The 26,566-nt window shown below is 39.5% G+C and overlaps 1 protein-coding gene across 2 annotated transcripts in view; it reads right to left on the reverse strand.

Annotated features, from left to right (window-relative positions):
• The window catches only part of CNTNAP5 (contactin associated protein family member 5), an 891,734-nt gene that overhangs the window by 359,786 nt on the left and 505,382 nt on the right, over positions 1–26,566 (reverse strand). For both annotated transcript variants that reach the window (XM_010342190.3, XM_074399829.1), the window contains exon 11: positions 9,639–9,745. In XM_010342190.3, the coding sequence (XP_010340492.1) occupies positions 9,639–9,745 (107 nt within the window). The remainder of the gene's footprint in view (positions 1–9,638; positions 9,746–26,566) is intronic.

Raw genomic sequence — 26,566 nt, forward strand, 5'->3', positions numbered from 1 at the left:
GGGAAGATGGAGAGAAAGACAGAGAGAAAGAGGAAGGAAAGAATAAATAGAACCAATTATCACGTAGAAGATGGCTGTGGGAAACTCTCAAATCACTGAGATGTATTCAAAAGGAAGAAAATAAATCCAAGGTGAACATACATTCTCCATTCCTTCCCTTCTCTGATAAGAAGTCTTTGCATTAGTTTTTCTCTTAAATCTTGCTGTGTTCCATAAAATATTTAAGAGTGCTCTTCCTTCCGTTTAAGATGTTGTAATGTTAAGAAAGTGTTCTCAAGCCATCTCCAACTAAATTCCAGCTCCACTCCACCAGTTCTGTGGTTTTAAGCATTTTGGCCATAAAAGAATGTTTACATTCAGTGATTGTCTACTATGTGGAACTAGGTGTCAAATATGCAAGGAAAAATGCACAGAAAAACTGGCAGTTTGGAAGGAAAAACAAGAAGCAGACAATTTTTATGTGGTGGAGTAAGTGCTTTGTGAGAGGATGCTAAAGGAAAAAAAAGCAGTAGCTACAAAAGGCCCTCACAGGCTTCTTGCAGGAGTTGACAGAGGTTCCTCAGGGGAAGAGAATGGTAAGAAGTCTTTGTGGTCAAGAGATTTGCAAATCTAAAGATGCAGCTCTTCGAAGATCAGCCAGAGTCTAAAGGGTTAGAGCTAAGAATGTGAGATGACATGTGCTTAGCACCGAGTACAGCGAACGGCAGGAACATACGACTCCGCAAATTGTCCATTCCTGTCCCCTCAGGCTATGGCATTGGGTCAACCCCAAACATCCCCTGGGCTCATCCTTATTTTTGGTCCTTCTTTTGATGCCTACCCTTGAAAAACACCCTCCTGACACTTCTCTGACTCCCCAAGTTCAGCGCACAGCTCCAATCTGTTCTTTAAGAAGACTTTCTTTCTTCCTTTTTGTAAATTTTATTTTAGGTTTGGGGCTACACGTGCAGGTTTGTTTCATAGGTAAACATGTGTTATGGGGATTTGTTGTATAGATTATTTCATCACTCAGGTATTAAGCCCAGTAACCAATCATTATCTTTTCTGCTTCTCTCCCTCCTTCCACCCTCTACCCTCAAGGAGACCCCAGTGTCTGTTGTTTCCTTTTAAGAACACTTTTACACCCAGTTCAGCCTGCTTAGATCTCTCCCTCCAGAAGTAGCATTCCCCCTTACAGTGAGTCCTGTGCACTCAGTTGCACAGTGCATTACCTGTTCATTAACAGATTCAGGATGTTGGAGATTTTCTCCTGAGGGAGAGTGAAATCCTCTCAATGGCAGCAAGTGCTTTTGAATCACCTAGATCCTGACAAAACCTGGGATAGTCATCAATGAACAAATTTTCTTGGATTAGCAAATTCCAGTGCATTCCAATACTGCCACAGTCTTAGGCTGCCTACAGAAAATTACTGGTTTCTTTTAAAAAAATAAAATAAAATTTTACTAGTTTCCTCAGTTTGAATTTTATTGCTTTCCGTATTTCATTTTCCCCTTATTGTGCTTTCCCCCCATCTTTTCCCTAAACATCTATCCAGTCGTTTAACAATTACCACCACTAAGATGAAAGAGTACTCAGCCTGTAATCTCAGCACTTTGGAAGACCGAGGCCAGCAAATCACCTGAGGACAGGAGTTCGAGACCAGTCCGGTCAACATGGTGAAACCTCATCTCTACTAAAAATGCAAAAATTAGCAGGTGTGGTGGTGCATGCCTGTAATCCCAGCTGCTTGGGAGGCTGAGGCAGGAGAATCACTGGAACCTCAGAGGCAGAAGTTGCAGTGAACCAAGATTTCACCACTGCACTCCAGCCTGTGGGCAAAAGGGCGAGACTTTGTCTCAAAAGAAAAATAAAAAAAATAAATAAAATAAATAAAATACTAGATGGGATATTATGTACCTAAACATCTCCGTATGAATAGTCTGTTTCTGAAACACCCCTTTTCTAACTCCTAGGTTACACTTTTCTTAGTACTTTCTTTATTTGGTTTGGTCACTATTCCTTCTTGATTGTATCTCTTCTTGAGTCTTTTAAAATATTTTACTTTCAGTATCCCACCCTTGGCCTACCACACCTGAATGGCTTTATCTACTCAAAAGGCTTCAGCAACTATACACCCACTGATTCTGATATTCCCATTGGACCTCACTTCAGAGTTTTCTAGCTAATTCTGCACAGTGAGAAACTTTCCAGGCAAATATTGTGCCCCAAACTAGACTGAAGTCCAACCACTAATCTTTCTATATATCCTCTGTCTATTCAAACAGTAGGTAACATGGAACAGGAAATTTGTATTTGTCAGGCACTATACTAAATACTTTAAGAAGATTGTTTTACTTAATCCTTATAATATTTCTTTGAAGTGATAGCTATTATTAGCCCCATATGACAAATGAGGAAGTTGAAGCGCATGGAGCTCCCCTCACTTCTTGCCTTATGTCATACATCTTGTAAATTATAGGGTCTGCATTTGACACTAGGCTGTCACACTGAGGCAGACCTCAGGACTTAGTCACCACATTCTTCATCCGTGAGGTCTTCCAAGCTGAAAGCTAAATGTCATTCTTCTCTGTACTGTGTTCAATTTTTCTTTAAGTCTACTTGATCCAATTTTAGATATGCCTTTCATATCAGGGTCCTGTTTCTAGCTTGTGCTGCTTCTCATTATTTGCTGCCCACGAAATTGCAAATAGCATCCAGTATCTGTCCCTAGCACCCACGTCTTCCATCTTCAGTATATGCTCTGCAGCACCATAACAATTACATTTTTTAAAAAGGAACTGATAAACAAAGCAAACAACAAACAAATATTGGCAAGCTCCTCCTCAACGCTAAAGTGAAACCAATAAACTGTGGCTGGCTTAGTTGGCCAGCAGAGAAGCAAGTTCCATCTCAATTTATCACCGGTCTTCTGTACTTGGACTGCATTTCCTGCCTCTCCTTCCCCTCCTCCTTTCATCTTCAATTCTAGCTATGCCAGGTGTCCCATAGCCCCCACTTTGTTGCTTGACGCTTCATGTCACTTTGCCTTTTTTCATGGAGCTCACTCTTCCTGCAAGGCCATTGTCTGTGCTCTTCGTCTTTCTCGTCCTTCGAATCTCTGCTCAAAGGTCAATTATTTTGAGAAGTTTCTCACCTTCTCAAGAAAGTAACAGTGCTCTTGCTTCAGTAATTTAACACCGTTGTATGCACATGCCTCATAAATTTATTTGTTTTTGTATACATCAAAGAGTAGATATGTACTATGTGTCAAGGATTAAACAAGAGGCTGGAGACCCAGGGAAGATTCAGTGATCATCCTGTTTTTGTGGAATTTCCACTAAGAGCATGCTGAATTATCTTTTTGTGCTTAATCTTCTGTCCCACCATTTCTGCAATAGCCTATATGGCACCAAAGCCTTGAATGTGACCAATACAGATATAAGTAAGACAGTTTCTCACCTAAATAGGTTTATAGTCTCAGTAGGTAGTTAACATAAATCAAATTAATGATGGTAAGAGCATTGCTTTATGTCATAAAGCGAAGCAGGGTGTAGATTCAACAGTTTCCTCTGTTCTTCTTCTTCTCCCCTTCCTCCCCCTCCACCCCCTTTCTCCTCCTCCTTCTTAATCTTATTCTTCTTCCTTTTCCTTTTTCCTAGATGCAGTTGAGAACAATTTGCTGATGGCATTTAGGGTTAATGATGGAGATACACTTTTTTACAGCTTTAGAGGAAATCCATGAAATAATATTAGGATAAGCAATTAATCTTCCATCTCACCATTTCTGACCTGAGCTTAGAGATATGAGCAATACTCAAAAAAGTCCCCTTATTACCTACCCTGTTCAACTGTTCATTCAAACCACCCAAGTGCCATGCAGTCAAAGGACCATTTACCTCCTGTGAAACTAAATGTTATCCCTCTGTAATGATTACTATAGAGCCTGATAGCCAGATGACTTGTTATGCTTCAAATCAATACATGGTTATTGACTGCCCCATAGAAGAAGCACTACATCCAGTTTGGAAGAGGAAGAAAGCTGACATCCTTCTGCAAAGTTGAAAAATAAGCTAAAGGGCATTGTCAGGATGTCAGGGAGGCTACATTGTAAAAAGGGATTAGAAAAGGCTGAGAAATGGTGAGAAGACCCTAAACAGGGCAGGTGTGAGTGTCATCAGTCAAAAATATTGAGAAGATCAAGGACAGGTGCTTGTATCACTTACTGGGTCTGTTCAATGTGACAGTAATCATTAAATGCATAGTTTAATGAATCAGATGCACTTTAAAAAAGCATTTTTGAGTGAAAAAAGAAAATTCTGTGGAAACAATCATATTATTCTTCTAATACAACTCATCTGAAAAAAAAAAAAAAAAAAAAAAAAAAAAAAAACCTCTTTCCTCAATCTGGAACTCACAATGAGAATCAATTTTAATTTCTATTTTAATATGCAATGGTGTTAGTAAAAACACAAGTAAGATAGTTTTATAAGTTGTAGTATACAATAATAGCAGAAAAGGTAAAACAAGATCTCAGAAAATAATAATCAGGTTGTAAACTGTAAGAAGAGTTTAGGAAAACAATTGGAAATATAAATCAAGATTCTTAAAACTACTCAGAAATTTTGACTCAATAGGGCAGTTTCTAAGGTTTGTTCAAGTAAGCCACAGAACTTGTGGTGTTAGAAAATATTTAAATACAAAGATGCTCAACAATTGTGTTAGCTACAATAATAAATATTTGGAAACAATACGGGTCCTTTGCCTCTCCCACCAAAATAGGAAAGACAAAGAAAAATACTAAGGTGGTTGAAAATAAAAACAAAAATGTCTTGGGCTATTTATTTTGTAGTTATTAAGTAGTATTTATAGATGTTGTAGTAGCCTGCAAAAAGCTCTGGTCATAATGGTGAGAGTGTTTCAGTATTCTCCAGGGGAAAGTGCTTTATAGAAATCCCATTTGGCCTTCAGGAATGAATGACTAGCGCAATTCATGTTTTCTTCTTTTGAGCCAGACAAGCTCTGCATTGTCCCAGAACACAGCATATATATGTCTGCTGTCATGCCTTAGCCCTTGACAGTCTGTTTTTGATAGACCTCCCTTTTCCTTTCGTCTATTCAATTTTAGATGTCCTCCAAGTCATTCGTTCTACTTCCTTCCATAATGCTTTCACGATTATTCTAGAACACAAAACTTTCTCATCTCTCAGTCTTCTAGAACTGTATTTTCAGTTACAGTCTCATACTATTCTACTGACTCTCAAGCAATATAATGTCATGAATGTCCCATCACCAAGTTTAGAATATAGAAGTTTGCAGTTGCCTTACTTGTTTGAAGGAAGAAATAAGATGCAAGATTTAAGCATCTGGCATCAACAGCCAGATTCCCTTGGCTTAAAGCCCAACCTCTACCATTTACTAGATATGAGGCCTTGTGGAATTTACATAAGCTTTCTCAGCCTCAACATTCTCATCTGTAAAATGGAGATGATAACATCATCCATATCCCTTTATTGTTATGTTGTAATGATATCTATCTATCATCTATCTACCTAGCTCTCTATCTATGCCCTAATCTCCCACAACAAAAAAACCTGATCTGTTTTATCTTAATTTGGATTCTTAATAAAGCAGATATGATATACCATGACCAAAATATACACCGAGTGCTTAGAAGCTTGGTTTTGATTATACAGACTTCTGAACTTGCAGGCTGTATGCAGCTAATAACCATGCTCATTGTCTCTGGGAGTCTGAAGGTGCTGAACATTGGTTGGGTTGCCAGGGGTTAATCTTGACTGCAAACACCATTTTTCTTCAGTTACTCCGGTGCAGAATACGATACCACTGTGGGAGAAATTTTTCAACCATAACAACTTACAAACATCATGTAAGATTCTCCAGTGGCACTTTATGGGGTAGGTTTCATGTTCATATGGGAAAGCTACCACAGGTTGGACAGAAATTGCTCATACATTCATCATCTTTTTCTTAAAAAGGTGGTTTTGAAGGATGTATGTTTAAAAAGTGACCAAATTTGCATATACAAGTCCCTTATGTATCGTCAGGTAAGAATAAAAAAAAAATTGAGATGAACTGAAGATATCTCTACTTTTGACAGCAGCTTGCTGTGTCTTCACACTTTGGGAATTTCTATTTTATTATTCCTTAGAGAGTCCACTGTGCCCTCCTCAGCTAAGCCGTCTCTTATCCACAAGGGCTGAACAGAAGGAGTTAATCCTATGCATGCTAAATCAGTTCTATTGCTTCGTATTTACTAGAAAGCCCCAACAACGAGGGGGAGAAACACTATTTCTGAAGAGTTTGACAAAACTAAGAGAATACTCAAGAAATTATTATAAATAACGTTAATCCAAATAACTTGTATTTATTTGGACTGTGGTCAGTTCCTTCAATAAAATATCCCTAAACACAGCAAAAATTCTGTCATTTCCACAAGTGCAGAATTTCAGTCTTAATTGTTTCTGTTTTTACCAGAGGGTGCCCTGGGCGCCATCTTCTATGCTGCAGAAGCTCTTACCTGGCCTGTGAGTAGGATGCATGCTTGCTGAGAGTGAGACGCATACTTACTGATGAAATCACTAGCTTTGTAAAATGACTAAAAACAATGGTCCTTAGACAACTGGGGGAGAGGGAAGTTAGTTACAGGGAGGACAAATATTTGGATTGCACAAGGAACCAAGGTGTGCTTGCCAAATGTCACAAATATTCAAGGGATTTTGATTTGTCCTGGCTGGGTGCCCAGAAATGAAGATAGAGTTTCACATAGTTGTAGCTTACAGTGTAGGCATTGAACAATTTCACAGAAAAAAAAAAAAAATAGGAAGGTGTTAAAAAAATGGTATTTAAGGTTTTGCGTGTTGAGTCTCCTGCTCATCAGATTTGACAGTGTTCCTTTAAAAATCAGCATCTCACCTCCATTGATTTTCAACTTCACACTTTTTTTTTAAAGCTAGACATCTTCTATTTTTAGCCTGATGGATGAAGTAAATTAAAGGAGAACGGTATCCATAGAGATGAACTCCTCAAAAAATTGTTAAATTACTTTTGGAGAAAGTGATCGGAATAAGTCACAGGAATGCTGTAATGCGATTTGGGTGAAATTTGGGTTGCTTTGACTTAAATCCTCATGTTTCCTTTGTCTTGCTATTAAATTGATGGCCATTTCAGTTGCCTCTGAACTTCTTATGTGAGCTCTGACATTACAGTCTGGAAAGCCTTATGTGTGTTCTGCAATGTTTCTCTATAGGCGTATATTGTCCTTCGCTATTTAGTGATAATATTTTGGGAGCCAGACTTAAAACTTACAGATTGGTGTTTGCTGGGACTCTTAGATAAAAGCATGTAATTTCAGCTTTAGATGGACCTACAAGAATTCGCTAGTTTTTCTTCGTAAGATCTGCGAAAGTATAAAAGGATCCCTGAAGTGATAAAATCATATAGGTATTCACATAAAAGAACTAGGCAAAATTTAAATTCAATCTCTGTCATTCCAGTGTTCTTTTCACTATCTTTTTAATTTTATTTTTATTTTTAATTTTTGTGGGTGCATAGTAGGTGTATATGTTTATGAGGTACATGAGATATTTAGGTACAATGCATAACAATCATTTCATGGAAAATTGGGTATTCATCCCTTCAAGCATTTATTGTTTGTGTTACAAACAATCCAATGATTCTCTTGTAGTCATTTGTATACTAAATTTTTCAGTAGAAAAATTTTAATAAGATATATTTTTATGAAGCCAAACATTTTTTGTTGTTTCTGCAGGCAAATAACAGCAATAACCACATCATCCCCTGATGACCAGTGGACCAGGGGACTAGTTCTTCTCTAGTTTGATCAGACTTCCCTACGAACATCATCAGTGAATCCTGCATTTGAAGGGATCAAACAGGCCAAGAAATGGCTGAGAGGTCTTTAAGGATGAGAATATCAACGTTGCTTGTCTTTGCTCGGTCTGGCTCCAGCCCTGTTGGCATCTACCGTGTTCTTTCTGCATCCCCAAGTGCCAGCCCAACAACAGCAGGCACTGAAGAAAAACTGGTGAGATCTGTCCCTGAGTGATAGTTCTCACTGGAGTCCTCAGAAAAGCTCCAGGCCTTGGCGCTACTCTTATGTCTAGAAGATTTTTTATCTTACTCTTCTGCCTTCTAAGCCAATTTCAGATTTCTAATTTCTCATGAAATGTTCTGCAGTTCCAGACAGTGCTTTCAGATGTATCTTTCTCAGTCACACTTATAGTCCATTTTGCCCAGTTGGGCATACTTTTCTCTGATTGGCAAACTTTCTGTGCTTTTTCATGCATTTCCCCCCACCCTGTGGTCTCAATTTGACTATAATATTATTTTAAAAAAAACAGGGCTAGGCTGGGCACGGTGACTCATGCCTGTAATCCCAGCACTTTGGGAGGCAGAGGTGGGTGGATCACAAGGTCAGGAGTTTGAGACCAGTCTGTCCAACATGGTGAAACCTCGGCTCTACCAAAAACACAAAAATTAGCTGTCATGGTGGCAGGTGTCTGTAACCCCAGCTACTCAGGAGGCTGAGGATGAGCATCACTTGAACCGGGAAGATGGAGGTTGCAGTAGGCTGACATTGTGCCACTGCACTTCAGCCTGGGCAACAAGAGTGAAACTGTCTCAAAAAAAAAAAAATCAGGGCTCATATTTTTCCTTTTCTATTTGTCACTCCTTATCCTTTGTCTACCCTAGCCTACTTCTGTCTCCCCTCTTACCACTCCTTCTCACCTTCAGCACCCTCCAGCCATCTGGAACTATTTGCAAATTCTGATTTTTCACGGAGGACCCCTGTGCTTTATGTCTCTATTTGTTTCTTTGCTTCTGAGTATCCTTTTTCTTTCTCTCTTTTTTTGTTTCCTCCCATATTTCTACAGCAAAATCAGCTCAGGCCTTCTGTTTGGCATCTCCCTAACACTAGGATTGACAGGCAGTCATCGGCACTTATCACCAATATCCCGGTTCTGTTGGCCCCCATTCCATGGTGAGATTGCACTTCAGCCCCTACTGAAGTTGGCTGTGCCCACGTGGCCTTATTTGGCCAAGACAATGTGAGTGGAATTAGTGTTTCTTACTTCCAGATAGAAGCTTTAAAAAGCTAACACATGCTTCCCTCCCTGTGTTTCCTCTTACTACAGCAACCTTCCAGATAATGGAACCTCATTACCATCTAAGAACGAGGACAAAGTGGAAGAAGGGCCTCTGTCATGTGTGATGGGAATGAAATACAGGCACGGCATGACCCTAGTTACTTAGACCACAGAGACGTTAGTTTGTTTATTACAGCAGCACAACAACTCGAGACAATGCAATGGACTTAATAGCTCCCTCTTGTGTGCCTACAGCGCCTTGTCTTGCTTCCACCTTAAACTTAACTGCATTGTCGTTATTTCATTTCCTGTCTGTCTTGCCAGCAGACCATAAACTCCACAAGAATATGGCTTGTATTGATGCATCCTCTGTACCCAACACAGTATTTGGCATATGATAACCCCTTAAAATCACATATGTTCATTGGGTGAATAAAAAGTGCCTGCCCCATGCTAAATACATCCTGAAGTTAACAACGGTATTCTTGGAGTTTTGTCCATCCCCCATGGACAAATGATTAATTGACTCACAGTTGTGGCAGGTGGCACCAGTGTAACTTGTGTCACTGCAGTTACAATAGAAAGTAGTCCAGGACTGCGAGCAGCTTCCTCCATGTTCACAGTAGTTTGGCAAACACCTAATGAAAGAAAACATCAAAGAAAAAAATAAATAAAATAAACCAAATCAGTTGACACAAAGGGGAAAGCAAAAATGTCTTATATGCAACTGCTGCAATTAATACTAGATACCGATTCACTGTTCTCCCATACCTAAGTCAGATTTGAATGCTGTCAAAATAGCATGAGTATTATGGTTTTACCACAAAAGGTAGAATCACCTTGCATTACTAGGCAATGAAAGTCTCAGAGCTGATGTAGGTATTTAAGTTAAGGATTTTAATATTGAGGCAAATTCATGTTGACTTAAAGTTAATTTGAAATGGTCAGAATTTGTAAGGCTTTTCACTTAACAAAAAACAAAATGTATAAAGATAACCATTTTACATTTTTTAATAGTTTTGCATTTTTAAAGGAGAGGCAGATAATTGAGGTTGCTGTCCTCCTGCTTCTCTTTTGGGGAATGACCAGGTATCTATTTTAAACTACACAAAGACAATGTGAAATTAGAAAAGATGATACATGTTCATCTAAAATGCGAGGACATTTTATCATTTATAAAACTGAAAATGCCATCCTTAAAACAAAGGCCTCTTTACTTAGGGTCAAAATAATACTGCTATTCTGAAAAATATTTTTACCACACATGTTAAAAACTATAAAATATTTATATAATTTGAATCAGCAATCACACTGAGATGACCCTATCTTAAGGCTATTGTTCTAAATGTGAAAAATATATATGCTAATTCTTGTTATTTGCAATGATGCCATTCATTATGTGAATCAACATAAGTGCCCAACATTAGAAAATTACTTAGAAAATCTGTTGTACATAAAATTAATGGACTATCATAAAACAACAACAAATGATGTGGACAAAAATGATTGTAACAGACCGGGACTAGGTAAATCTGTCTAAGTAAAAATTTAAGTTACAAAGCACAAGTACAACAAAATAAAACACGGGCTTTATAAATTTCAAAAATAGTGAAAAGAAAAAAATCTTTAGAATTAGGCTAATGGGAGTGGAGGTAATGTTTACTAATTCTGGACAGAAATCATAGACTTTAAGGAGACATGTATCTAAGTTCAAATCCCATACACTGCATGGGGCCTTTGAGTAGTAGTCTGTACCTCGTATGCTGTGTTATTAAGAAAGAATCTGGTTTTTTTTTTGGTCCTTGAGGAATCGCCACACTGTCTTCCGCAATGGTTGAACTAATTTACACTCCCACCAACAGTGTAAAAGTGTTCCTATTTCTCCACATCCTCTCCAGCATCTGTTGTTTCCCGATTTTTTACTGATCGCCATTCTAACTGGTGTGAGATGGTATCTCAATGTGGTTTTGATTTGCATTTCTCTGATGACCAGGGATGATGAGCATTTTTTCGTATGTTTGTTGGCCTCCTGTATGTCTTCTTTTGTAAGGTATCTGTTCATATCCTTCGCCCATTTTTGAATGGGCTTGTTTGTTTTTTTCTTGTAGATCTGCTTTAGTTCTTTGTAAATTCTGGATATCAGCCCCTTGTCAGATGGGTAGGCTGCAAAATTTTTTTCCCATTCTGTTGGTTGCCGATTCACTCTACTGACTGTTTCTTTTGCCGTGCAGAAGCTGCGATTCCTCAAGGACCAAAAAATAGAAATCCCATTTGACCCAGCAATCCCATTACTGGATATATATCCAAAGGATTATAAATCATTCTACTACAAGGACACGTGCACACGAATGTTCATTGCAGCACTGTTTACAATAGCAAAGACCTGGAACCAACCCAAATGTCCAACGATGATAGACTGGATAGGGAAAATGTGGTACATATACACCATGGAATATTACGCAGCCATCAAAAACGATGAGTTCACGTCCTTTGTAGGGACATGGATGAACCTGGAAACCATCATTCTCAGCAAACTGACACAAGAGCAGAAAATCAAACACCGTATATTCTCACTCATAGGCGGGTGTTGAACAATGAGAACACATGGACACAGGGAGGGGAGCACTACACACTGGGGTCCGTTGGGGGGAAATGGGGGAGGGGCGGAGGGTGGGGAGGTGGGAAGAGATAGCATGGGGAGAAATGACAGATACAGGCGAGGGGACGGAAGGCAGCAAACCACACTGCCATGTGTGTACCTATGCAACAATCTTGCATGTTCATCACATGTACCCCAAAACCTAAAATGCAATAAAAAAAAAAAAGAATCTGGCTGGAGCTCAGCAAATGTAGTGAATTAAGAGTAAAAACAAGAATACATGCCATAATTGTTTTAAAACAATCTTTATGGTGTCTGAGAGAACAAAGGAAAATAAATTATGTGAACTTAAAAACAGAGAGGATGTAAGCACTGAAGTTACAGAAGTGGTATAATACAGTAAATGGGTTCGTTGTGAAACCACTAAGAATCTGATGCAAGCAAAAGTAAGGTGATTTACTCTAACTGCCCTATATAGGTAGGAAATCCTCCAGCAATGATTGTTTCAAAGCCCAGAAACTAATATTCCTGCATATGTTCAGACACATTATTAGAAATTTTCTGCTCAGCACAGCAAACTTACTATTGTGTTGATGGGGCTTAGGTTTGAGAAAAGCTTGTTGTTAACTTTACGGTGTTCAATGATGGCTTAAAGTACAGAAAATATTTTTTAAAAAGGACCCATAGTTTTGCTAGGAAATGTGTTCCTAAACACACGAAACAACTAAACAAATGAACAAATAAAAAAGTGGTCCTCTCTCTGTTCAAATGCTACCTTTACTCTTTATTCCCACCCACTCTACTGGTCTTGGTGGAGAGAAGAGGCCACAGACTTGTCACCTGGGTAACTTGGAGAACTTATCCCGCTGTATGCTGGCAGGGAAATTGCAAAAACTTGGAGCCTCGATGTTCGCGTTCAAGTCAGGATCTCTTTCTCCAGGCATGTTCTGAGATCTTGTGGGGCTAGCACTGTTTTGAATGGCCCCCTGTCCCCACACCCCTTTTTCTTTCATATCCCAGCATCCTCCTGCTTCTGAAATAATTTCCTTTTCTGAAATGCCCAGTTTTTCCATGACCTTTCCATACCTCCTTTTGCCTCATCCCATCCCCCTCCCACAGCACACACGTAAACACAAGCAGAGATTTCCATAACAAGTAAATAATAATATTATTGCTGCCCTCCCTCAACAACTAAGACACTGCTTTAATAAAGAAAAACTGAGCAAAGCACACTCAATAGTGTGCTTATTCTGTAGTTCTTTTGTCTAGGTCATCAAGGAACTTCAGGACTGCTTCCTTTTGGTGGCTGAAGTGATAAAATAAAAAACCCAGATGTTCTCAGTGGTCGTATTTTCAGACATAAGAAGAAAGTTTGTCTGCAGTGAAAGAGAGACAGAATAAACAAAAAAAAAATCTATGCTGATATGCAGCATGCAGCAAAAAAGGGAGATGGGGAGCACCGTGCCATCACTGTGTGGTTGGTCTTGCTGCTCCTGAGACTTCATTGCAGCCATGAACTTCCTGATAGCTGGCTATTTTCAACCATCTTGGATTCTGTGAATAGCCCAACCCTTTTCCAGGAAAATTCTCAGTGCAATCAGGCTAGTCGGAACTGGGATTCTCTTACTTTCTACTAACAGAATTTTAACTTTGGGTAAGAAAAAAGAATCCTGCCAGGCACGGTGGCTCACGCCTGTAATCCCAGCACTTTGGGAGGCCGAGGCGGGCGGATCATGAGGTCAAGAGATCGAGACCATCCTGGTCAACATGGTGAAACCCCAAGTCTACTAAAAATACAAAAAATTAGCTGGGCATGGTGGCGTGTGCCTGTAATCCCAGCTACTCAGGAGGCTGAGGCAGGAGAATTGCCTGAACCCAGGAGGCGGAGGTTGCGGTGAGCCAAGATCACGCCATTGCACTCCAGCCTGGGTAACAAGAGCGAAACTCCGTCTCAAAAAAAAAAAAAAAGAAAAGAAAAAAAAGAAAGAAAAAAGAATCCTATAATTACAAGAAGAAACATAAACATTTTCTGTACATATATATATATATATATATATATATATATAATTTTTTTTTAATGGAGTCTTGTTCTGTCACCCAGGTTGAAGTGAAGTGGCACCATCTCAGCTCACTGCAACCTCCACTTCCCAGATTCAAGCGATTCTCCTGCCTCAGCCTCAAGAGTAGCTGGGATTACAGACCCCTGCCGACATGCCCAGCTAATTTTTGTATTTTTAGTAGAGAAGGGGTTTAGCCATGTTGGTCAGGCTGGTCACAAACTCCTGACCTCAGTTGATCTGCCCACCTTGGCCTCCCAAAGTGCTGGGATTACAGGCGTGAGCCACTGCACCTGCATCACTTTAAATATTTAATTAATGTTGGCACGTAGAGTAAATGTACTTTGGCATGTAGGGAGAAGGGTTTAGAAGAAAGCTCTAAGAAATATCTGGGCATTTAGAACACATTTTAATATGTCTCACACAGACCTTGTTTTGCAGTATTAGACTCAATTTACCAATAAAAATGTAAGTATTAAGAAAAAAAAAAAAAGCCGGCTTTAGCTCAGCAGTTATTTTGACAATGCTTTATGCTTTCTATGGTGAAAAACAACCACTCTGCATGGTTCGAGATCTACAGGTGCTCTCTGGCCTTTTAAAAAAATGTAGATATTAACTTTCTAGAAACTTATTTGTCTGTGGCCACTCAGAAAAACCAATGATGCATTCCTGGAAAGGTCAAATAGCTCTTGAGTAAGGAAAAATCTAGTTTTCCTAGAATGAGAAAAAAAGAACGAATGAACACTAGTAGAGCTGCCTTCAAACTTGGTTCATTTTGGTTCAATGCACACTGTGATTAGAAAAACTATCTGTAAAGTAGATATTCGAGAAAAAAAGATGCATAAGATCAATTTTCTTATTTAAAAAGGGCAGTTTTACAAGTATAATTTCCATACTCTTTAATCAGTTCATTTTAACTATTTTGTTTCTTTCTCTTTCTTCTTGACATAAACTGAGCATTGATGACATTAACCCAGAAAAAGACTCCTTGTAGAAATGGTAAGTGAAAAGAGTGAATTAAGTGTGAGGGCGCTCACTCTTTTAGGTGTAAGGCTCTTAATTCAAATTGCTGGGACATAAACACATTGAACATCTGTCTTCTAAATCCTAATGATATTGTGTCTGTAACTGCATCTGGACGGATGCATCTTCCTTTGGTGCATAATGTTTAACGAAGAAAGCTTTTAGCGTGGACACAATAACTTTCCTCTTAACTCCCCAAAGCCCAGATAAGCTAGCATGGTAATGTGCCCCAGGGAAAACTCAGACAGTATGACAGACACATCAGAAGCTGCTCGCCTCTGTCTAAAAGTAGAATGTGCTTGTCTTATGGAAAATGAAAGGGTTAAAGAAAGTCAGAGAAGAGATAGGAATGAAAGGAGAAAAAAAAATCAGAGGGTTAAAAGTCTTTATAATTTTGATCCAGTTAAATACTTCTTCCAAATGAGAAGGATCATTGCTAGGTGGAGTATTGACAATCTAGGTAATAGGTAAAGTGAGAAGGTTTCTCTAGAGTAGTCCGTGGACCCAAGGTCACAGTCCATCCTCTAGGGGTACATGGTTTGGGCCTCATAGTGGTTGTTTTGTGCTGTATTTGGCTGTTCATGGGAGATATGAAGAAATATAATATTTCTCTTTAAAGGCAAATGCACAGCAATGGAGATAGCCAAAGAAACGACTTCAGAGCAGGGAGAAGATTTTGTAGGATGTTGCGAGATTGAGCCACTACGTAGACTAGAGACAAACATTTCTGAGAATTTAAAATGGAGTCCAATTTCAAGCATCCCAGCAAGCACACTTTCAGCAGAGCATGCTCTCTCTAGATCAGCCTTAGGAAGACCGAAAGGACCCCCGCAGCTTTCCTTCAGGAAGATCAGAGTGGTTATTTCTCTGTAACTTAGCTTTCACTGGGGCCAGGCTGAAGTTTCCAGCTGGAGTGGATGAGTCCTGGGAAAAGTGTGATGAAAGCAATGGGAATCAAGACAGTTCAGGGAAATGCAGTCTGTCAGTTTGTTTTTAATTTGGAAAGTTTCACAGCAGAAATATGAATTTTTGGCTTCTCTTAAAGCAAAAATCAGATGACTTAACGAAGTCAAAGCAAAACTCATGGCTACACACCAGTGATGTCAACATTTAGATTTTAGTTCGATCTTCACTGGTGAATTCCAGACCCCTCTACCGAGCTGTCTGCTGGACAGCTCCACTTGGGTATCTAATAAATATTCCAAACTTTGTGTACCCAAACTGGACTTTCCAAACTTCTCCCTCGCCCTGCCCCTACCGTTTTTGTCACTGTGTTCTTCACTATCACAGTTGATGCTAATACCCTCCTTACTAGTATCCAGGTTCCTAAACTTGGAGATCCTCTCCTTCTCTCATAGCCCAGATCCAAGATGTGACTAATTCCTGCCAGCTGGGCCTTCAGAAGCTGTCCTGAATCTCACCACTTATCACCCGTCCCTGATGCTGGTCTGATCTGATCCGAAAGCATCTCCCACCAGAATAACTACAATATTCATCCTATGGGTCTCTCAGCTTCCATTCCTGACCCCTTCAGTTAATTCCCAACACAAGAGCAAGGGAGAGCCTATAAAATCCTAAGGTTGATCATATTAAACACCTTTCCTCTCACTCCCTATTTTATTTAGGTTAAGAGCAACATCCTTTGGGCCCCAGTAACTTCATTGCTTAAGTATTTAGAAAGATAATTGTCCTCTAACTGGATCAGACGCAGAATCCTTATGCATGATGCAGCTTAGAGCTTTTTTTTTTTTTGCAGGGGGACGCAGGTGGGTGGGATATCTAGCATTCCTGATAAAATTGTGTACATCCTTAAAATCATCTTCCAGTTCTTACTGATATGTGTCCCTCAACACTCTCTACTCACCCTTGCTCTTCACTTTTCTACACCTGCTCCAACCATGTTGACTTTGCTGTCCCTGAAGCACACTGGGAATGCTCCCATGTCAGGCCTCTTGCACTGGAATTCTCTCTACCCAGAGCATTCTTCCCCAGATGTCCCCATGGCTCATGCCTCAGCTCACGTTCCTGCTCAAGTATCACCCTCTCAAAGAGGCCTGCCACCATCATGTTCTTCAATATCTCAGCCCTTCCTCACTGCTTACCTGGAATCTCTTTCCCTGCATTTTATTTGCCTTTAGATGTATTATCTTCTAGCACATTAGATACTCTGCTTATGCATCAGTTTATGATTGAGTGTCTGTCTCTCTGCAAATGAATGTCAGCTCCATAAGAGCACTGCTTGCTGTCTGTTCGGCTCACTGACATACCCAAAGTAGTAAGCAAGGTAGACATTCTATAAATGGTTGTAGACTGAGTGAATGAATGGACAGACGTTTCAGGGGTGCAGCCCTCTGTTAGCTAAGCCTCTTCAGTTTGTCACAGCCTCGCTGGCCTTCACCTGTTTACTATTACCTGTATGCTTCTGAGCAGCACAAGAACTCTATAGAAAAGAGGGCAGGAAAAGGAGCCTCACATTTTTTTGTTTGTTTGTTTTTTTCACTTAGTGAGAAACAGTAACCTAAGGGAAAAGAGCCTTCTTCTGTGCAGCTACGGGCAATAAGCAATTGAGAGACGGAAGAGAAACTCAGGTTTCTCTGAGTGGAGAACTAAGATAGAGACAGTGGCCATTTAGGGATGCAAGTCACTAATGTAATTCCTTTGGATTACTTATGTCCACTGAGCTGTATTTTTGGGTCCTAACAACTTCATTGCTTAGGTACTTAGAAAGATAACTGTCATCTAATTGGAAAAGAAGCAGAATTCTTATGCATGATGCAATTTAGAGCTTTTATTTTTTTGAGGGGGAGGGGGGAAATACGTAGCATTCCTGATAAAATCTTTACAATTTTGATAGATTTTCAAGAGATAAAAAGTCTGCTGAAAAATTCAGTTTACCCATCCAGCTCATCTAGATCCTTGTTACCTTTAACCAAATCTGACTTTCTGATCTCGTCCCTCACCCTGTTCTCCACCATCTGCTTCATCTGCGTTCTTTGCTATAACAATTGATAGCAATACCCTTCTTACCAGTATCCAGGTCCCCAGATTTGAAGATCTTCTCTTTCTCTCATGGCCCATCTCCAAGACGTGAGCAATTCCTGCTGGCTGGGTCTTCAGAAGCTGTCCTGAATCTGACCACTTATCACCCCTCACCTGATGCTCCCCTGTCTAAGCCACAAGCATCTCTCACCAGAATAACTACATTTTCAGCTAACTGTTCTCTAAGCTTCCATTCTTGAACCCTTCAGTTAATTCCCAACACAAGAGCAAGGAAAACCTATAAAAACCTAAGGCAGATCATATTCAAAAATACAATAACCTTAAACTAGCTTTATGACTATCTTAATAATTTTCAACCAAACTTTTTTTTCCCCCCTTCCTACTCTCCTACAAAATATCTCCACCAAGAGGAAATTTTGATCTTGGCTTTCTTTAAGTCCTTTCCCTTGTCAACAAGCTTGGAAAAACGTTGACATGTGCCCACAATCACATCTGGGATGTTGCTTTAACAGCATGATTTCCCCTGTTTTATAGATTTAAAATGTGAGACTAGATGACGGTGAATAACTTGTCTAAGTGTGAAGTGACAGAGTCAGGAAGGCGAAGCATGCTACCTGTCATTGAAGCCTGTACACTGGAGCACTACACATCCTCCTTCAAACAAATGCCAGATCACCTCCCTAAAAGTGATACCTAAAATACATCTTCTTTTTTTTTTTTTTCTGAGATGGAGTCTCGCTCTGTCATCCAGGCTGGAATGCAGTGGCACAATCTCAGCTCAAAGCATGTAATTTTTAAGTCTTATATTTTAAAAATTTCAAAATTCAGCATCAAAAGTTTAAAATAATTGAAATCATGTTATGAATGTTTTTGGGTAAAGAAGTATGGTACTGAAAGAGGAAAAAAGGTCACAAAGCTGGTCCTGGACAGAAACTTCTGTGTAGTGTAGTTTTCATCCTTCTCAGAAAAAAATACTCATTCCCAAGTTAAAAAAGATACTTGAGCATATTTATGATGGATATTTTAGGGTTAAGATTCAATATCAGTTGACTGTCAGTCTTAGCAAGAAACCTTACCCTTATAATCTTAATTTCTTCTATTAAGTCTTGAAGTCTAACAATCATTGAGTTTTTAATATTTAAAATTTTCTAAAAGCATTAAGTCTAACAAGAAATATTTCCTTTTCCTTTTTTCTCATAAAGGTCCCCTACCGAGAGCGAATCTTTGAATTGGCTGACTCTAGTTCTTATCTCTTCTAGGAAGATTATAATAAAACTTTGAATTTATTTTTAATAGTCCTTTTGTATTTGTAGTTTTTAAGAGAATTTGGCCCATTTAAGTATGTTTCTTGTAAATTTCAATTTAAAACATGTAAGGCCACGCTCAGTGGCTCACACTTGTGATCTCGGCACTTTGAGAGGTCATGGCAGGAAGATTGTTTGAGGTCAAGTGTTCAAGACAAGCCTGGACAACATAGAGAAACCCTGTCTCTACAACAAATTCAAATATTAGTTGAGTATGAAGGTACATGTCTATAGTCCCAGCTACTTTAGAGGCTGAGGTGGGAGGATAGCTTGAGCCTGAAAATTCATGGCTACAGTGGGCTATGACCTCACTCCAGCCTGGGTGACAACATGTGACCCTGTCTCAAAAAATAAAATAAAATGAAAATTATAAAATGTATGAGACAACTGATTTAGATTCTTAAATGAAATTTTCTTTAGTTAAAAAACCTAAGAAAAAAGTTCATTTAAGTTCAATGTTTATTTTCTGAATGTTTACATTTGACAAGTATTTGTCACATTCTTTTTGTGAATTCACAAATCAATGTTTTTGGAAAAGTAATCAAATATATCATATATGTAGTTTAAAGTAATTGAAAGTGCTTGAATAACTAAATCCAGGATTAAACATTTCCAAAGATTCCTTAGACCTGATAGCTGAAACCTGCTAGACTTAAATGGAATAAAATATTGTAAGTTGAATTTTAAAAAAAGAAAAAGAAAAAAAAAATTTCAAGAGCAAGGATTTTAAAATTTAAAGAAATTTGACATCACTTTTTTTAAAACCAAAAATAAACCTTGCCAAAGTCTGTTCTACATACAAAAATCACCCTTGGCGGCACCAGAACACTCGCATCAGTACCCGCCTTGGCTCATGATTCTGTTCTTAAATCCCACCTTTTTTCCTCATATCCCTGGGGGGTGGGGACCTCAGCTCCTCCATCAGGCTCTGCACAATGCCCAGGAGCTGACACTGGGAGCCACTTCCATTTGTTTAGTTGGGAGCACTGAGTTCTGCCTCTAGTTTCCCTTCCTCTGTCTGTCTCTTGGTCTCCACAATGATTACTTTTTGGTGAAAATAACAAGTTTTATATTTAATCTGTATGCCACGTTGTTCTCCCAAATTGCCTAAACTCCTTAAGCTATATTTTGATAATTCTGTTTATTCAAAATTGGAAAACTCTGGATTTTATTTTTCTTAATTGGCAAATATTATAGAAAAACATTTTGCATCATTTTATTTGCATTCTTTTCTTGATACTGTATACTGAATCCTTTTATTTTCCTTATACATTCTGACGATTTTTCTTTCTTTCTTTCTTTTTTCTTTTTATTTTTTTAAAATGGGGTCTTGCTCTGTTACCCAGGCTAGAATGCAGTGGCGTGATCTCAGGTCACCACAAACTCTGCCTCCCAGGTTCATGAGATTCTCCTGCCTCAGCATCCCGAGTAGCTGGGATTACTGGCACTCGCCACTGTGCCCAGCTAATATTTGTATTTTTAGTAGAGACAGGGTTTCACCATGTTGGCTAGGCTGCTCTAGAACTCCTAACCTCAGGTGATCCAGCCTGCCTCTGCCTCCCAAAGTGTTGTGACTACAGGTGAGCCACCCCACCTGGTCCAACCACTTCTCCTTGGGCTACACATTGCCTCTTTCCAGTCTTTGCCAGTGTTTTGTGTCACACTGCTTTCTGTTCATGTAGCATATGAGGAACGTTGCCACAATACCACTGACACAGTGGCATTTTAAAAACTTAACTAACATATCTACTTTGACTTAGAATTCTGTTTTTTTCAATAATGTCCCAGAAATACTTCTATACATATACAAATGCAATGTAAAATTATTACCATTGATAACAGTTAAAAACATAATTAATGAATAATCTGCCATTTGGGGGAAATCTGTGAACAGTGGTTAACTGAGGGAATATAAGTACCATTTCATTTTTTTATATATTTCTGCTGATGGCTTTTGCAATGTGTCTGGAAGGAAATGCAGAGATATTTTAATTTTACTTTGTATATGTGCATGTGTGTATACATAAATACACATACACATATATACACATATACACCCGCACATACATATATGTGTGCATGTGTGTGTATGCTTGCTGTCAGACAATGCAAAGGGACATTCATGCAGCTAAGGAGGGAAATGGTCTCTAAAAAGAGTCAAGCTGTCCTAAGGCACATTCTAAGCCCAGGAATGAGACCAGCTGGACAAAAGAAGATGTTCGAGTATGTGAGGATAGGCAGTCCACCTAGAAAGGTGGGCACTGGGAATGTATCATTGCCAATGTGTTCACTGGCCACATGAGGTTCCAGGCCTGTCCTGGTATCATTGTCTGGACGCAGCTGTCACAGTACCCTAGAGGTATGTAGTTGGGTCACCGTTTCATATGAAGCTCCTGAGACTCAGTGAGTTCCAGATGACCAGTGAGGGCAAAGTGACCATTTAAACCCAGGTCTAACCAACTGCCCTCTACATTCCTCATCAAACTCTAGAAATAAAATTAAATGGAGAGGGCTTTTGCTCCTTCGGAAGAAGCTCATCTGATAATACAGTCCTCATGATCACCATTATTACTCCCTATTAGTCATGTACATTCCAAGACTCTCGTAAAAATTAAAAGTAAAGGGTCCTTTGTCTAAGAAAATAAGCACAGTAGTTAATTGTGTGTGCCCGAGTGTCCATTTTTAATTGTACTTATTTAGACATATGTACTTTTTAGACACATGCCCACCCCCCTAAAAAATCTTCAACCTGAACATATCTTGAAAAAACCATCAGTTAAAAGATAACATCATAAAAAATATACTCAGTGTACTTAAATAAAAACATATGGAAATAAATTTTCTTCACTGTTAAATTTCCCTCTTCTCCATTTCCCATAACGGAATGAAATGAATAGGACACCAAATGGCAGGCCTTTGAAATTCCCAATGTTCAGATAAATGGCTCTTTATACACGAATCTGAATGTATTTATGCTCCGTGGAATAACCTCTCTTTTTAAGAATTCTCATTCCTTCTTTATACAGTTGAAGGTCAGTTTCAATTTCTATATGCTTTCCTGGGAGACGAAAGAACAAAACATTTCAATAGTCCTCAAAATGCAAGCTGACTAATGCAAACTGTGTTATGAAGCTCATACATTAAAAATCAGCTAGGTTGCATTCCTTTGTCTGTTTGCTTTAATTAGCAGCCAACTGCATTGATCTTGTTTTGGTCGGAGCGCTTTTCTGAAAGCTTTTGAAACCTATTTCTATGCCTTTCCATTCTAACAATTACCATAATCCCATTTTACCCCCACAGTTGGAGCTTCATTATAATTGAAATTTGTTGTAATTACAGCAGATGCAGACATTAAGGAATTAAGGGAATAAAAAGAAAAGTGTCAAAAGTCAGTTTTCTAAATTTTCCAGGGTCTAGTTCACAGCGGGGAGTCAATTGCAGATTGTTGCAAGGGTCCCCAGATAATGGACAAGCAAAGATGATCGAATGAGTTTGCAGTGCATAATGGTGATCCCAGAAACAATGCTGACGTTCCAGAAAATGCCAGGTACAAAGGGCATGCATGCCTCTCCCTGCATGGGCCAGTGAGGGCCACTCGAAGGAAAAGAAAGAGGCCCTCTCTCTGCTCTATGGCACACCTAAAATTTATGACGCTGAAGTGTTCAATTCTTCAAAGTCCAGTTCTTCAAGCAGAGGACATTCAGAATCAAGAATGTATCAGTGGGCTGGGCGCGGTGGCTCAAGCCTGTAATCCCAGCACTTTGGGAGGCCGAGGCGGATGGATCACGAGGTCAAGAGATCGAGACCATCCTGGTCAACAAGGCGAAACCCCGTCTCTACTAAAAATACAAAAAAATTAGCTGGGCATGGTGGCACGTGCCTGTGATCCCAGCTACTCAGGAGGCTGAGGCAGGAGAATTGCCTGAACCCGGGAGGCGGTGAGCCGGGATCGTGCCATGGCACTCCAGCCTGGATAACGATTGAAACTCGGCCTCAAAAAAAAAAAAAAAAGAATGTATCAGTGTCATCTAAACTAATATTGTTAATATGACAAACAGCCTGAGGTTATGAAAGTAATAGCAAGTCATTGCTATCTGGGAACTTTAGAAACAGTCCTCTACCACCAAATTATAAAATAATAGGTTTCAAAAAATTCACAAAGGAAGAGAACTCCCTATTAGCCTGGTGGGGGTCATTTTCACAAAATAGAATAGAATTGAATTTCTCTAATCAATCCATTTATTTCAGTGACCTAGAGGTGATCCATCAGAATGGAAATCCACCATGTAGTTGACAGAGGGACTCTAGATTTCATGGGAGAGAAATCTGGTTGGGTTAGTCTACCTCACATCCATTAGGAAGAGGTTTTGTGTTCCCTGCAGTAGCAGGTTTTTGTTCAGTATCATGATTATGATACCTTGGTTGGAATATTAGAGCTAGTTAGGAAATGCACAGAGTGTAGAGCTCCCCAGATTACTATAAGGTCTTGTTCTTAGTGTTAGAACACCACTCAGAGTCCACTATGAATCGAAATAATTCTATTACTTGGCTTAGTGCTTCTCAAACTTTGGTTAAAATGAAGACCCTACTACAGAGATTCTGCATTGATAGTAAGTTTATGGGGAATGAGAAAGCTGCTGGCTCCCAGACCTCACTGAACAGCAAAGGTCTACACTTCAGTAGAGAGTCATTCTGTAGAGAAGGTTCAGAGGGGTTACAAATTGTGGGGTTTTATTTTCCCCTTTCCTTTCCTTGTTTGGGGCTCTTTTGTCAAGTATTTCTAGTTATTTCGTAAGTTTTAGGTTAAAATGGTATCATTTGCAAATGTGTCATGTATCAGATTTTAACACAAGGCACTAGCAATGTTAGTCTTTAGCTCTAGGCTAACTCTGGAGACTTTGATGGAAATCTTTCCCCATCATCCCTGGGATTTCTGTGAACTTTAATGGGAAAGGATGTTACAGTGCACCGCCATGTATAATAGGTCTGCTCAGGCACACACAGGTGGAGTGGATACAGGGAGGGCTCCTACACAGCCTCATCCACTCAAACCCAGCCAAGCTCAGGGACACTTGGCAGCTACAAGCTCTTTCCATGACATAATAATAAAGCAAGAACAAGTGAATGGATAAATGTAACATTAAAATAATAACATCATAGCAAGTATTAGCACTGACTATACCTTTCTCTGGCTTTTACATTTCTAAGGAATACATACGATTCTCAAATCTGAAGTACAAAAAAAGCAACTATACCTATGTTTGAATGCTTCTAGATCAGTCTTACCGAAAAACATCTGCTGTTGCAAAGCAAGGTATCTAGCGCTTCTATCAGTGGACAATTTCTTTGCGTGAATCAAGCTTTTCTCAATATTTAGCAACCAAACCAGAATAGCCAAATGAAATGAATGCTGAGGCTAATGTGTGACTGCAATTTTTGAAACTCCTCCCCCTGGATCAAAGGGTCATTCATAGACCAAGTCTAGGAATATTTAATTTAATCTTCAAATGTTGTCTTTATTTTTTATGGATCGAACTAAAATTTTATTTGATGGAATAAAAATATTTCACCACATTAAGGTAAAAATAAAAACTACTCATGTAGTACAAGACAAAAAGTACATAGGTTGTAATTGGGTCCACCAATCTCCCTCTGGATTTTATTAGCCTGGCTCCTCTAGGTTTCATTTTCCAGGAGACTATTACTGTCCAAACTTGACCCTTGCTGCTGTAGACACTGCCTTGGTCTCTAGAACCCATGGACGAAGCGAATAGATACCAGCAGGGTCTGCATTACCCAGGATGCTGATCAATTTTAACATGTTGTAAGGTTCTCTAATTTTTGCTTTAAAGGTCATACAATAAAATTAAAATTGAGCTGGTGTTTGAGAATCAGAGGATTATGGACTATGCCTACGATGGCTGAGCATGGAGGTTGTTGTGATGGAGTAAGTGCTGCTCTGGGAGCTTCCCCTTGCGCCCCAGCTGCCACATCACATGACTTCAACTGACAAGATTCAGTCAGATAGCCCAGGCATCAGATTTGAGATCCAAGTTTTAATCTCAGTTTCTCCAGTTTCTAGCTCTGTGACATTTGAAATTATTCATGCCTTCCAGAGATTTAGTTTTCCTGTTTGTAAAATCAAGACAAAGCGAAATGTCTGAATCATTGGTGGAGTTAAATAAGGTCCTGTAGAATGTAAATAACTGCAAACTCTTATTATTTCTGTCACTTATACTTGCAGATGGTTTTGTGATACAGTCATAAAGTGTTTTTTTTTCTTCTTTTCTCCATTCTTTCCCTTTTTTTTAACTGTTTCTTTGTTTTGTTTTGTTTTGTTTTTCCCCAGTTCATGGAGAGAAAGATCTGATTTGCACATTGCAAAGCTCAGTTTACTGCTCAGCCTTACTATGCAGATCTGGGCTTTTCCTTCTCTGTTGCTAACCACAGGAGCTGAAAAGAAAGGCTACACTTGATCTTTGTTCATTGAAATTTCATCAGTTTCCCGTCCTTGTGAACAGCAAACCTGGTTTCATGGAGTGAACTGGACAGCTGCCTCTCCATTTCAGTTCCAATCTGCATCTGGGGCTTGAGTGGTGGGGGCAGAGAGATCTGAAGCCACACTCAGTGGTAGAGCACAGCCTCGCCATAAAACCGCTGGTGGCCACAGGTTGTTGCTAATGATTCAAACTACAGCCCGCCAACAACTTAATTGGCCCCTGACATGTGTCTGTTCTAGAAATAGATTCTGAATTCACTTTGAGCTAAAATGTCACGACCCTTGCACATGAAGATCATGGAGAACACAAACCAAAAGGAAAGCACTAAATCCTTCCTTCCATGATTCATTGCTTTTCCCTTTCAACGTTTTTAGATTCTTCAGCATCCAACTTAAGAGTGTAAAAGATGTGGTCTAAAAAGTCTAATATGAATGAAAACCTTAGTTGGAAATGAAAATGCAATTTAAGCCATTTTAGGAAATGAAAGAGACGTGGGCTCAAAGATGCAAAAAAGTGCTGAACTTCTCTAAACAGCAGGAGATACAGCAGAGCCTCAGGAAATGCTGAACCTCAGGACTTGAATACGACCAGGGGGCTGGCTCCTCCCTGGCCATCTCTTTACTCTGTGGGTTGATAATCTCTCACTCTCCCGCACCTCCACTTCCTCCCTGTGGCAGGAACTGTGGCTGCCAATTGCTGAATTCTGTAGCCTAAGGTTTCTGCTATGAGAAAATAACCTTACGCACTAATCTTAAATTTGAGAACCCCTGCAAGGGGCTCTGTTTGGCCTGGCTGGATCAGCCACCCTGGCCAAGGCAAGGACTTACGCCAGAATGCGGAAATCCTGGAGGGCTATACCATAGGAGCTGAAGAGGAGCAGCCACCCCCCAGGCCGACGCAACAGGACCCCCTGGATCAAATCATAGGTAGATTCTAAAGGGCCTCACAGAGAAATACACATGTCCCCTGCCTTTGT

The sequence above is a fragment of the Saimiri boliviensis genome, chromosome 5 (genome assembly GCF_048565385.1).
Source record: "Saimiri boliviensis isolate mSaiBol1 chromosome 5, mSaiBol1.pri, whole genome shotgun sequence".
NCBI classification, from domain to species: domain Eukaryota; kingdom Metazoa; phylum Chordata; class Mammalia; order Primates; family Cebidae; genus Saimiri; species Saimiri boliviensis.